At 39.9% G+C, this 13,179-nt stretch overlaps 1 protein-coding gene across 1 annotated transcript in view; it reads right to left on the minus strand.

Annotated features, from left to right (window-relative positions):
• Window positions 1-13,179, minus strand: part of LOC120533809 (ephrin type-A receptor 3-like) — a 486,863-nt gene that overhangs the window by 25,235 nt on the left and 448,449 nt on the right. The window contains exon 13 of the mRNA XM_039760793.1: window positions 8,383-8,592. Within this exon, the coding sequence (XP_039616727.1) occupies window positions 8,383-8,592 (210 nt within the window). The remainder of the gene's footprint in view (window positions 1-8,382; window positions 8,593-13,179) is intronic.

Consider the following 13,179-nt stretch of genomic DNA (forward strand, 5'->3'; position numbering starts at 1 on the left):
ATCCTATATTTCAGAAAAGACACACTTAGATGTCTGAAGGTTACTGCAAATTCACACACAATTCACTGCAGTGAGCAGCTGTCTTGCTCCACAGTATGAAGAAAAAATTGCTTTAACTCCAGGCCATTAGTCTGATGTCAACAGAGGTCTGAAGAGACTAAAAGTAATTTCCTTCAGATGAATGCTTAGGGGCCTTTGTAAACTAAATTTCACGTGGACAGGCTCCCAATCTCAAAATAGTCATTTCAACCACAGATATTGCTTTCACAAGACTCATTCCAATACTCCGGCTGCACTGTCAGTGGTTTAGGGCATAATTGGCATAAGAAAATCAAAGAAGGGATTTGCTGAAATTGCATTCCTTCAAAACCACATAGAAATTAGACTGATAGAAATACCATAAGGAACAGAAAAAAAAATTCTAATTTGGAATCTAAATGTCAGTGATATTTTCAACCTTACCAGGCATATTTTCTTTCTTTCTATCTAATGAAAGCACTGAGCAGTATCATTTTCACACTTTATGTAATACACAATTGTTAAGGCAAGAGGATTCAGTCACCTTTACACAAGCTATTTGCAAAAGTGAGAAAAAAAAGTTACAAGATAGTCCTGATAAATATGGTACATTTTAGCAATATGCATGCATTCATGTATTCAGACTATCTTTTTCTTGGCTCACATACATTTATTTTGGGAATATTTCATTACAAATGATTATGCAACGATTTCAACCAGGAGGAATTTGGAAGTCAAATTCTCTGCGATCACACTGAATTACAAACTAAAAAAAGAGAACATAAACGGTGTTGCGTTGCAGTAGTTAGAATCTACTACAAATTCAGGGTGTAGGTTAGGGTTAGGAGTATTGGCCTGGTAAATTTTTTTTCCCCTCTTGTTTCCTCCATCATGCATAGTCACTTATGCTATAAAGCTGCGGGGAGCATACTTTGCCACAGCACCAGAGTACATGGCAGGAAAACCTTACTGAACAAACTGTGAAAGCCATACTGACATTACTCCAAAAAATGAACATTTAAAATGTATTTAAAGGATGTAGTTTATTAGTGCATTTAACAAGATACAAATTAAATAACATATTAAATGTGTTAATATATACCTGATGTACAGCGTGCAGTTAGAATGAAATTACACTTATCACTTTACAATGTTAGGATTTCTGTGGGTTGGAGACCTTTTCCATTTTAATGAATCTGCCTTCACATTCCATATACTCCTTATAGCCCTCTATAAACTTCTCAAAGATGTGTAGCAGTGTTTTTGTTTTAATTGCCTTTAAAGCATTGACAAAATTTTCTGACCACTAAATCAGTTTTGTTTTATTGTCTTTGAAATACTTCCACCACTATTATAGCAATGCCCTGTACATTGTCTCTGCTCCATATACTTTAGCTTGTCAGCAGTACTCTGCAACGTTTTTTCCAAGCTTCACTCAAGATTTAATCAAATGTCACATCTTTGAACAAAGAAACTGTAGAAAAGGGGAGTTAATCTATTAGGCACGACTGCTCAAGAGCTGAACTGAAATTGGTCCTTGACCTTAAATTGGACTTAAAATGTTTCTGTCTGCCCTTATATAGACTCTTCTTGTTTTACAATGGCCTTACTGCTAAAAACAAAAGTTACTGAAACAAAATTTAGTGTTGAGCATTCAATCTAAACAGTAGTGCCTTGCCTCTTAAATTTGCATATAGATTATATAGCAAATCAATCCATTCCAAACAGAAACAATATGCTTTAAGTTTAGGTATATGGAATCCCAGTGATGATCCATTATCTATACATTTTCTAAAACAGCTTCTTACATTAAAAGCAAAAAAAATTAGCAAGATTAGGGAAAGTAATTGTGATGTCCATGGCCGGAATATGCCTCCAGGACATCAACTGACATAAACCAAAGATGAACTGGGCAATGAGGACACATAAAAACAAGTATATGTGCAAAACAGTGCTTTTTATTTTAAACAATGTCCCAAAATCAAAGTAAGGTGCTTTTACCAAATAAATATTCCAAAAAAGAAAATCAGTGCATTTGTGAAGATAAAAAGCACCAACAAAATAAGTTAAAATTCAAGTATAAAACAGTTAGACAGGTTCCTAATCTCAGCCCAGTTCACCCTTCTCAGGTCTTGCCGATGGGCTGCAATGCTAGTAGATGCAAGCGACCGACATTTGCGTGATAGACATATGAGCGCCGACAAAATAGCGGCCATTAAAACGCAGCTTCAAAATCGCGCAGACAAAATCGCGCCAACAAAATCGCGAAAGTTTCATTAAATATGAATTACTAGTTTAAAGCATATATAATATTGTTTATTTTAGAAGTCAATATTATGAGACACGGCACGCAGATAGTCCTTAAGATAACGCCCTGCATATGTAGAAAGAATTGCAGCAAGACGTCTTGATAGTTGAGCGTATTTAGACTTGCTGGCTGCCTGACTGCTGGTAATTCCGCTTTGTATACAACACATTATGCCAACCCTCAACTGAGTTATTAGTTCACGGCATGCCATCAGCACGGCACGCAGATAGTCCTTAAGATCATGCTCTGCATATGTAGGAAGAATTGCAGCAAGACGTCTTGATAGTTGAGCGTGTTTAGACTTGCTGGCTGTTTGACTGCTGGTAATTCCACTTTGTATACGGTGCGTTATGCCAACCCTCGACTGAGTTATTTGTTTGCGGCATGCCATCAGCAACATGTTCTCGCATGTTCCACATGGTGATAGGAAACAACGGGTTGGCACGTCAATTGCGTCTTAATTGACCAACGTAATTGTCCTCCCAGTAATCATAAACATTCTGGAGATTGTCGGGTCTACTCTCGCTCAGTTCATCGAAAACGGAGCCAACATCTTCCGGAGGAACGAAACTCAGTGCAATTAGCATCTTTGAATACAGTTATAACCTAGCACATAATGTGTACATAATGCGCACGTATGCGTCCCAATCTCTTGGCCTCTCTCGCGATTTTGTCGTGGCGATTTTGTCGAAAACCAGTTAGCGAGTTTGTCTGTGCTCATTTGTCCATCACGGTTTTGTCGGCGCTCATTTGTCCGTCGCGGTTTTGTCGGTGACCTGCAGATGCAGCCCCTCTCTCAAGCTCTTATCCCAGCCATCTCAGCCAATCACCTCTAACTCTCACTCCAAGCCAACTGTGGTCCAGCAGGAGCTGTGGAACACTTTATTTCACCCTGTACCTCCAGAATACTTTACGGGAGTGACGCACCTCTGGAGTGCTGTTCCTCTCGCTCCTTAAAGGAGTCACCAACCAAGAGTTAAAAGAAAGAAAAAAAAAAGTCTAAAACTTATTGAATAAATCCATTTTCAAGCAAAGAGTTACCATGTATTGTTTCACATCTTGAGGTTGTGTGCTATAGATTAAAGCTCTGAAGGATTAATGCCCTGACCCCGATGGCTGATGTTCCTTTTACTGGATGGTGAATATAAAATGGAACAACGGATTGGAGGGGATACTAGCTATCAGAACTGTATACTCCAGTCATATGCTAGGTGGCAGCAGTCCTTAACTGGATCACCCAGGTTCACACCCATAGTGCAGCTGAGTCCTGTGGATGCAAACAGGTGGACCTGCCAAGAACTGGTTTCTTAATTCCGAGGAGGTTTCACCTGACTCAAAATTGCTTTGTGACACAGAAGAACTCCTGCGTCTGGCAAAAAAGGAGCTGCCTCGTCTTTCCCATTGGAATCACAGTTTTATGGGGGTGTTGGAGGGTCCAGGCAAAGTGGAAAGAAGAGTATATTGCTTTTAGGAACAAGAAGGCTATTTGAGGTTCTCTCTCAAATAAAAATAGTTATTTGAACTTGGTACTGTGAGTTGTTTAGTTGTGTCGCTGGTTTTATGGATCTGAGACACCCCACATGCTACAAACACATCACATACTGAAAAATAGTATATCCATTTTGTTTTAGGAAGAAAAATATACAAAAAGCAAAACATTTTCATGAGATTTGGCCATTTTAAAAGGAGACTTGCTGTGGCCTTCAGCTTGCTGCTTGTCATGTTTTGAAAAGTTGTCTCCAAGCACTGTTACAACTGACAATATTGAATGTCTATACCTAGATGTGAATTGCCTGTCTCTGTTCTGTAGACAACTAGAGGATAATCATAGAAAAAATGTCACACAGTCATATATGGTATAAAATGTTATTTGTGGTACTTCAATCAGTTTCATCATGTTTTGGCTCTGTCTCATAATCTTCATTTTCTCAGTACCTTTTATTAGGCGTGCAGATAATATACCACAGAAAATCTGTAATGCTGATTGTTAACTGTCACTGTCCCATCAGCACTTTCATACATTGTGAACCACGGCAGATATATACTCAAAATAGAGGATTTCAGAGCATATTGACTCCTCTGCTTTATATTATACATTCAAAAAAGTTTTTGAGGAGAGCATCATTGCAGCCAGGAATTAATACCAATAATCTGTGATAAAATTTATTACATCCAGTTGTTACAAGCATGCCTCAGAAACGTGTAGGTTGTTTTCTTTACTAAATACCTTTGCTGCTTCAAAGTGGACATACTGTGTAAGTTTTGAGGCTTTTGTTTCCATGTACCATTCCGACCTCCTAGATATTTTTTTAAATTTATAATTTAATTTAGAACACAATTTCAAGTGGCAAATGAATATATAACAAGATTATAAAGAAACAGCTTTGATTTTAAAAATACCAAATAATAATTTCATGTAACACCTAACACTCCAGAGCTTGGACTGTCGTTATCCTTCCCTTATCATAGAGATATTGAGCCCTGGAACCCTGAGGGGAAATCTAACATTTCACATATCTAAAAGCATATGTTATTGGGCACTTTGTTGCATGAACAATAATGTGACAAAAGATAGGAAATTAAATAAAAACACAGAGAATGTAGCTTTCAAATGTCATTTGTATTAAAAGTGCATTCATTTATAGTTTCAGCTTTTCCAGTGTCAGAATGTGATACAAGTTATAATTAGCTAGAAAACAGTACTTTTAAATTTTGGGTGGCAAGATAGGGAAGTGACTAGCACTAGCATTTCAAGAATCCAGTGTACTAGGTTTGAATTCCATACCTGCACATTATCCATGTGTATAGGTGATTTTTTTCTGACTGGATAATGACATTTGTTTTTTGGTTCAATTTTAATCTTTACTGTACAAAGATTCATCAGAATTTGAGATCAGTGATAAAAGACTGCTATTTTCAGCCAACTTGAGCAAACCTAGAGGACAAGTGTACAACATAAAGAGGAAGGCTAATAAGACAAAAAGTGGGACACCTGAACTAAGACTGAGCAGTTTTCAGTTTCAACAACGTTGTTTCCTATTACAAAGGAAATTCAATGCCCAAGAAAACATGGCATGACTGATAAGTTTAGCTTCATTTATGCTTGCTTAAACAGAAAAGATTAATCTCCTTTAGTCTCTCCGAAACAGCTCATGGAGTACATTCACTAAAACAATGTCACACTTTTGTATATTTTCTATAATCACGTTTTATCTTTTTCGTAATATGAAGACCAAAACTGTTCACAATTTTCTTGAGGCCTCACAAATGCACTGCATAACTTAAGAATGCTCTTTGCAGTTTCAAGTGTGGGGAATCAGGGCACACCGTGCCCACTTGACCACTCTTGAGCGAGCCTATGGACTGCGACTGGAGCCTTTGAGAAATGTATGTTGAACCGATTAATCCCCTGGACCCGCGGGAGTGGTATTAATAAATGGGCATAAGGTTACAGCTTTAATGGACTCGGGTGCAACATTTCTATTGTTGCTTGCTTGTTAGTTTTACTGCAACGGTGGACTGACAAAAACACCAGCATAAACTGCATTCACGGGAATATGCGGGTCTACAGCATGGCGGTGTGTGTGGTCACTCATAAAGGCCAAATGCAAACACTTACTATGGCTGTGCTTCTGGAACTGCCACATCCCGTGATCCTGGACACTGGTCTGATAGTAATCGCTGTAAACCAAAGTCCATTCCTACTACAAAACTAGACCTCCTTATGAACGGGCAAAACCTGTCTGTTGCTGACTTCACGACGTGTCCTCCACCAGCATCTAGAAGTTATGCAACCGTGCAGACGGACATGGTTGATGACGCAACGCAGCTGGCCTTGTCTGAAGACGGGGCTGGAGTGCTGAATCTGAATACCACACCCCTTGAGGTCATTCAAGACCTGCTTTTATCCTTGCAAATGCACTTTAGATAAATGCCCAGGTCATTCAAACGGGAGCAATGGAATGACTCCCCCCTTAAAAACACTAAACCCTAAAAATGCAGTCGTCTCTGTTAATGGCCAACACACAGCATTCCCCATGCCACAAGGTCCCCACTTAGTTATTCTCAACGATTTATTATATCGGGTGGCCAAAGCTTTTTTGGCCAAGAATAACACTTTTGTACCTCCTGCCCGGAGTGTCAACTACGTCAGATTCCCAGAAGGGACTGAGCTCCTTTAGTTCCTCTTCCCCTTAAAGATGTCCCTTTTGAGATTATTGGGGTAGATCTTGTTTGACCCCTTGAACTCTTTACAACAGAACACAAATATATTCTGAACCTTGTTGATTATGCCAACCGATTCCCAGAAGCTGTTCCCTTGCGCTCAGCTAATTCAAAAGCCATCGCATGGGAATTAGTAGGGGTCTTTTCTCGAGTCAGCATCCCTAAGGAGATCCTTACGGATCAGGGGATGCCAGATGTTCAAGGAGATGGCAAATTACTTGAAATAAAGCATTTGAAGACCACAGTGTATCACCCACAGACCAATGGCCTGGTTGAGAGATTTAACCATACTCTCAAACAAATGGTCCATAAGGTGGTCAACGAAGATGGGAGAAACTGGGATCAGTTATTCCCCCTCGTGTTATTTGCCTACCAGGAAGTTCCCCAAGCCTCCAATGGCTTTTCCCCTTTTGAGCTACTATATGGGTGACAACCCCAGGGCATATTGGATATCCTAAAGGAAGTTTGGGAAGAGGAGGCCCTCCCTTCAGTCAACGTTCTCGAATACATCGCACAATTACGCGATAGACTAGACAAAATAGGACCAATATTACAAGATCACATGCCCATTGGCAAGGACCCTATGAAGTCAAAAAGAGGAAAGGACTCGTTGACTACCTGATCAGCCAGCCTAACCACTGCCCAAACGAGCGGGTATACCATGTTAACTTGCTAAAACTTTGGGGAGAAAGGGAGAATCACCCTGCCTCTACCCACCAACATGCATACTTTGCCCACTCATCTCCCCATAACTTTGGACCAACCCTTTCCACAAGTCAACGACAGGAGTTGGAAAAGGTGATCCAGTCGATCCCTCAAGTGGTGAGCGAGAAGCCAGGGCAGACCTCGATGATTGAACACAACATTGTCACCGAGCCTGGGATCGTTCTTTGATCATTACATCTTATACCTTGCCCGAAGAAGGGGCCTGAGTTGCCTTAAAAGCTTGCATATTGTAAGGTGTTATTTTCCTTAACTTCTCACTACATCCTTAATAGCTAACATGGTACAACATCCTCGACCCATATTGTATGTAAAGTAACTTCATGACACTTCTTTAACTGATTGAATACTGAAAAATTCTCCCTGGTTTATTTCTTTTACACTTTGCTGCATTTGCCCAGTATAACATGTTACATTTATTATACCATATTTATCCTTTGTATATATACATTTTTAAACAAAAGTTTATATTACTTAGTGAAGATAAGTCAGTTTTGTGAAGGAAAATCAGTTCTACAAAATTCAATGACAAGTTCAAGAGAACTCTGTTGGAATCAATGCCAAAAGACAGTGCATCTGTATTTTATTTGGACAGGTCAAGATGATGCCAGTCTATACAGGAATTGTGATTTTGACATAATAGAAGGACAATATTACACCAAATTTGAATGCATAAAACGACAGATTTCTATGTTATTTCAGGAAAATCTAATTGCTTTTCTTTTAAAGAATGATATGTCCCATGTGTGCTTTTCAACAAGGGCATACCAGGCAAAGGATCAGTAGAAGACCCAGGAATTTCAGTAAGGATTATATTTTTTGATGGTCCTATTAACTCTCTGGAAATTACCCAGGCTGAGGTGGAAAATTTGTTGAGAATAGGCTGGCCTGGTCTGTACATCTTAACATGCAGTAGCCCCAATCTTCACCATAAGAATCAAAGTGAAAATTAAGTTAAATAGGCAAAAAATGCTGCAGATATGCTGCATTTAATGGATATGTTTTGTTGCATTTTTATACACAAACAGACTGGAAAAAAAATGTCTGAAGACTGTCAGAAGACTGCTTATATGCATGATATAGGAAACAAAATGTAAAAGGTTACCTACCCGTGTGGTGTATGCAGCTTCTGGGTCATCTTCCAGCACTCTAGAAAGACCAAAATCTGAGACCTTGCACACAAGATTACCATTGACGAGAATGTTTCTTGCTGCAAGGTCCCTATGTACATAGTTCATGTCAGAAAGATATTTCATTCCAGAAGCAATACCTCTCAGCATTCCAACTAGCTGGATAATTGTAAACTGTCCATCATGTTTCTAGGAAAGAGTAAACAAAAAAAGTTAAAATATATGCAAATAAAACAAGCTTTCTATGGAACTTTACATGTTCATTTATTTGAGAGAAATGGTGATATTATACATTCACACAATGAAACTTAATTTCATACATCTATACTAATAAAAGGCAAAGCCCTCACTGACTGACTCACTGACTGACTCACTGACTCATCACTAATTCTCCAACTTCCCGTGTGGGTGGAAGGCTGAAATTTGGCAGGCTCATTCCTTACAGCTTCCTTAAAAAAGTTGGGTTTCATTTCAAAATTCTATGCGTAAAGGTCATAACTGGAAGCTATTTGTCTCCATTTACTGTAATCACGCATTACGTAGAAAACCAGGAAGAGCTACAAAAAGCGCTAAAGAAAACATGCAGCATTATATAATTAAGAAGGCAGCAAAACAATTAGAAGCGAGCGAGTGACATATAAAACCATATTCAGCGGTTCACGTGAACTGACGAGCGCAGACAAAAGCAACAGTTCCAAAGAGTGCTGAACAAAACCGAATTACACTGCTACGCCAAATAGACAAACCGCATGCCGTGGTAATAGTAGAGGCTTCGCCTAGCCGAGGTTCGATTCCCGAGAGGGGATGCACTGAGTATGTACGCGCGCTTCTCGATTCATTTTAGCCTCGCATCCCCTTGGTATGAGACGTATAAAAAAATATGCGGTTAACGCAGAAAGACAGATCACCAATTGAAGCTTTATGAATAATGGATACTTTATTTTTAAACAATCAATGATTGTTTTGGTAAAGCCATACTCAGTGTATTCATTAGATGAACGGTAAAAAAGTAAGAGCGAGGGGAGGGTAACTTATTGAGGCACACAGGCAAAACTACAATAGCACGCGGGCTCGATGTACTGTAGTGCGCGTCACCTCGATCTGAATTGCGCGATCACATTCGAAAAAATATTTCTTTTCAAGTTTTATTTAGTCCATATGTGTCAAACTTAAGGCCCATGGGCCACATCCAGCCCGGCGTGTAATTATATTTGGCCCACAAGATCATTTTATATACTGTATTATTGTTATTAATGGCCCGGGGATATGAAGTGCTGGTAACACAATAAACTACAGATCCCATAATGCAGCGCTTCAGCTGCCTTGCCGAACACTTACCGCGTTAATCAAGTCTAGCTTATGATGCTGCAAGTTATTGCGAAACTAGCCCACGATGCTGCAAGTTATTGCGAAGCTAGCCCACACGATGCCAAAGAGAAAAGGTGATTCTGAACATAGAGCCTTTAAAAACCGATGGGAGGCTGAGCATATGTTTACTGACATTGCCGGTAAACCCGTGTGTCTCATTTGTGGAGCTAATGTGGCTGTAATTACAGAATTTAATCTAAGACGGCACTATGAGACAAAACATCAAGATAACCTGAAAGACCTGAATGCAATGCACAAGATACAGAAAGCAGAAGAGTTAAAGAAGAATCTGACACTTCAGCAGACGTTTTTACCCGTGCAAAATCACAAAGTGATTTCTAGTGAAGCTGCTTTTATGGGAGACACAAATGCACCTGTGCAACTTGCCCCACTTTCCCTGTTGCCAAGTAATGTTGAACCAAGTGGATGTATGTGTATATATGTATGTATATATATATATATACAGTATATATATATATATATGTATGTATATATGTGTGTGTATATATATATATATATATGTGTGTATATGTATGGATATGTATATATATATGTTTATGTGTGTGTGTGTGTGTGTGTGTATATATATATATATATATATATATATATATATATGACAGCAACACTCATCACTCACAACAGTGACAAAACAATTACATTGACAATCATGTTACGTTATTTTCAAAATGTTTCCTTTTCTTTTTCATTACTTCTTTAACACACTACTTCTCCACTGCGAAGCGCGGGTATTTTGCTAGTAGTATTGATATACAATACAAAAATATCTTAGAAGATTGATATCAATGTATACTATACATCTGCAAGTAAATAACGATGATTAATTTGCTTTGCATGGGCGGCATGACGGCACAGTGGTAGCACTGCTGCCTCACAGTAAGGAGACCTGGGTTCGCTTCCTGGGTCCTCCCTGCGTGGAGATTGCATGTTCTCCCGGTGTCTGCGTAGGTTTCCACCCACAGTCCAAAGACATGCAGGTTAGGTGCATTGGCGATTCTAAATTGTCCCTAGTGTGTGCTTGGTGTGTGTGTGCTCTGTGGTGGGCTGGCACCCTGCCGGGGGTTTGCTTCCTGTCTTGCGCCCTGTGTAGGCTGGGATTGGCTCCAGCAGACCCCCCGTGACCCTGTGTTAGGATATACCGGGTTGGATAATGGATGGATGGATACATACTAGATACAGATATGAATTACCTTTACTAGTCAATGTCATGCACTCATGTTGAAGAACCTCCTTACGGGCTGATTTGAGGTTCAGTGATAACTCACCAAGGTTAGAGGGGCACTATCGCTAATGCTCTCTTCTCTTTTTCTCCGTGCAGCACAGAGAGACTGCCCAATGAGGTCCCAGCCCCTCCTGGTTCGCACACTATAAGGAAGCTGGCTGCCTGGAAGGAAATGCCATTCTACTCTGAGAGGGCACTGCTGAATGGAGCTCCAAAGAATGATCCTTCCTTAGAAGCTGAAGGGCTTAACCCATTGTTGTTTGTGAATGCATGGTCTTTTCTTTTCGTTATGCATTGAGGTATGATTTCTGGTTAACGAACAACAGCATTAAATGGGACAACCCAGTTGGTGTCCCAACATTTCACTTTTGCCTGTCTTGTCATTCCTGCACCCAGCCACATCAGAAAAAATTACACTTGGATGGGTCAATACCTGTTGCTAATTAACCATATTTGTTAGCTACATGTTCAATTTTAGTTCTTACATATTTCCAATAGGTAGCTACTATTTAAAATAATGCGCAAATAACAAGGTAGCCAATTAACATTTTTCATGAAAGTAAAATAAACAGTGATAGAAATTTCTACTGCCAAACAAAAGCAGGATTCAGTTTTATAATAAAATCACATTCCTGTTAACATGTAGAATTAGTTAATAAGAAAAGAGGTGGTTGGAACAATAATGATAATGATTTCTGCACATCAAGCTTTGCTTTCTTTTATAGTGCCTTTTTCTTGATGGTGTATTAGAGAATAAGGATTTTTAAATGTCTGCTCTTTGCCTTTTTGAGGTGTGGAAAAAAAGGGAGGAAAAGTACAATTTAGCATTTCATCGAACACCCAAATACTACTTTGATCTTTCAGTTGTTGTACAGCTCTAAATCTTAAATGCCCAATCATTTTTAAACAAAAAATGACTTAAATGTTTTCTTTTAATCAGTCAATATCTAAAATACAAAAAATAGTTAATCAGTTTTGCAAAGTTAAAATCTTGAATTCAAAAGAAAAAAAGTCAACACTTCTTAGCACACTGAAGTCAAGTTTAGTCTGAGGAACACTTGCAAGCTTATACTGATGGGGGATTATATCGTGTGACTTCTGCTCTGACACCCTCCTCAACGGGATTACATGCAGAAGCATGATTGCCTCCTTTTGAGAAACCAGAATGTAATGACCTACAGAAGTGCGACTGCCGCATCTGTTGAGGGTTCCTTGTCTGTCACCGAGGCAACTACAGATTTGCAACCCCACAGAAACAAGCTGACCATTGCCACGTGCAAAGCACCAGTCGCCCAATGGATGATGCAGGGAGCATTATAACTTGGCCACTGAACTGGCCCTGACCCTGCCTGTTTACTGTGCCTGTGTTTAGTAGAACAGTATGTCCCGCTACAATAAATAACCTTGCTGTTCTTGTTTCAAGTTGAATATAGCTGATTTTATTGAAGTACTGAGACTCTTTGGGGCATAAGACACTGACTCACATGTCACATGGTCCCAGAAGAGAGGTCTTGCACTAATGGAACCCCAAGAGTCACGTAAAACGAGGCTACTGAGGGCACTGCTGTCTTTGCGCTCCCCAAGGATGTGCTGGTGAAGATGGCTCCCTCGGGAAACTCAGAGTGCTTCCTAATCTGCTTCAAACACACAGCAAAATTGATGCGCTGGGACAGGGGAGCTTGGGCAGATATCGTGGCCCCGTTTTTAATGGGAGAGGCCCTACAGGTCGTGCAAAACCTCCCTTCCAAAAGGCTCAATGATTACAACTTCCTGATGCAATAAGTCCTTCACTGCATGGCTATCAGCCCAGTGGTTAAGGGGCGCTAGTTTCATCTGTGGCACACTGACCCAGATGACCCTCTACGAGGACAGATCCAGGGCTTAGTGGACCTGATTTAAAGCTGGATCAGCAGAGACAATTTTGAGCTTATTGTGGAGAAGCTCACTACTGATGCAGTACTGTCAGGGATATACAAGGGCCTTTGTGATGAAATGCTCCGGAACAACATCCACTTGCTGTTAGACCTGACCCCCAGATTGGAGGGCATCCAAGCCACCTAAAAACAAAGGGGCTACCTGGGCTTGGCACTGACTTCAATCTAACCAGCACAGGCTCCTTGGGTTGCAGGCGCCATGGGAAGAAGATGCCATTGTAGAAACATCATAGC

Source organism: Polypterus senegalus, chromosome 1 (assembly GCF_016835505.1).
Source record: "Polypterus senegalus isolate Bchr_013 chromosome 1, ASM1683550v1, whole genome shotgun sequence".
NCBI classification, from domain to species: Eukaryota; Metazoa; Chordata; class Cladistia; order Polypteriformes; family Polypteridae; genus Polypterus; species Polypterus senegalus.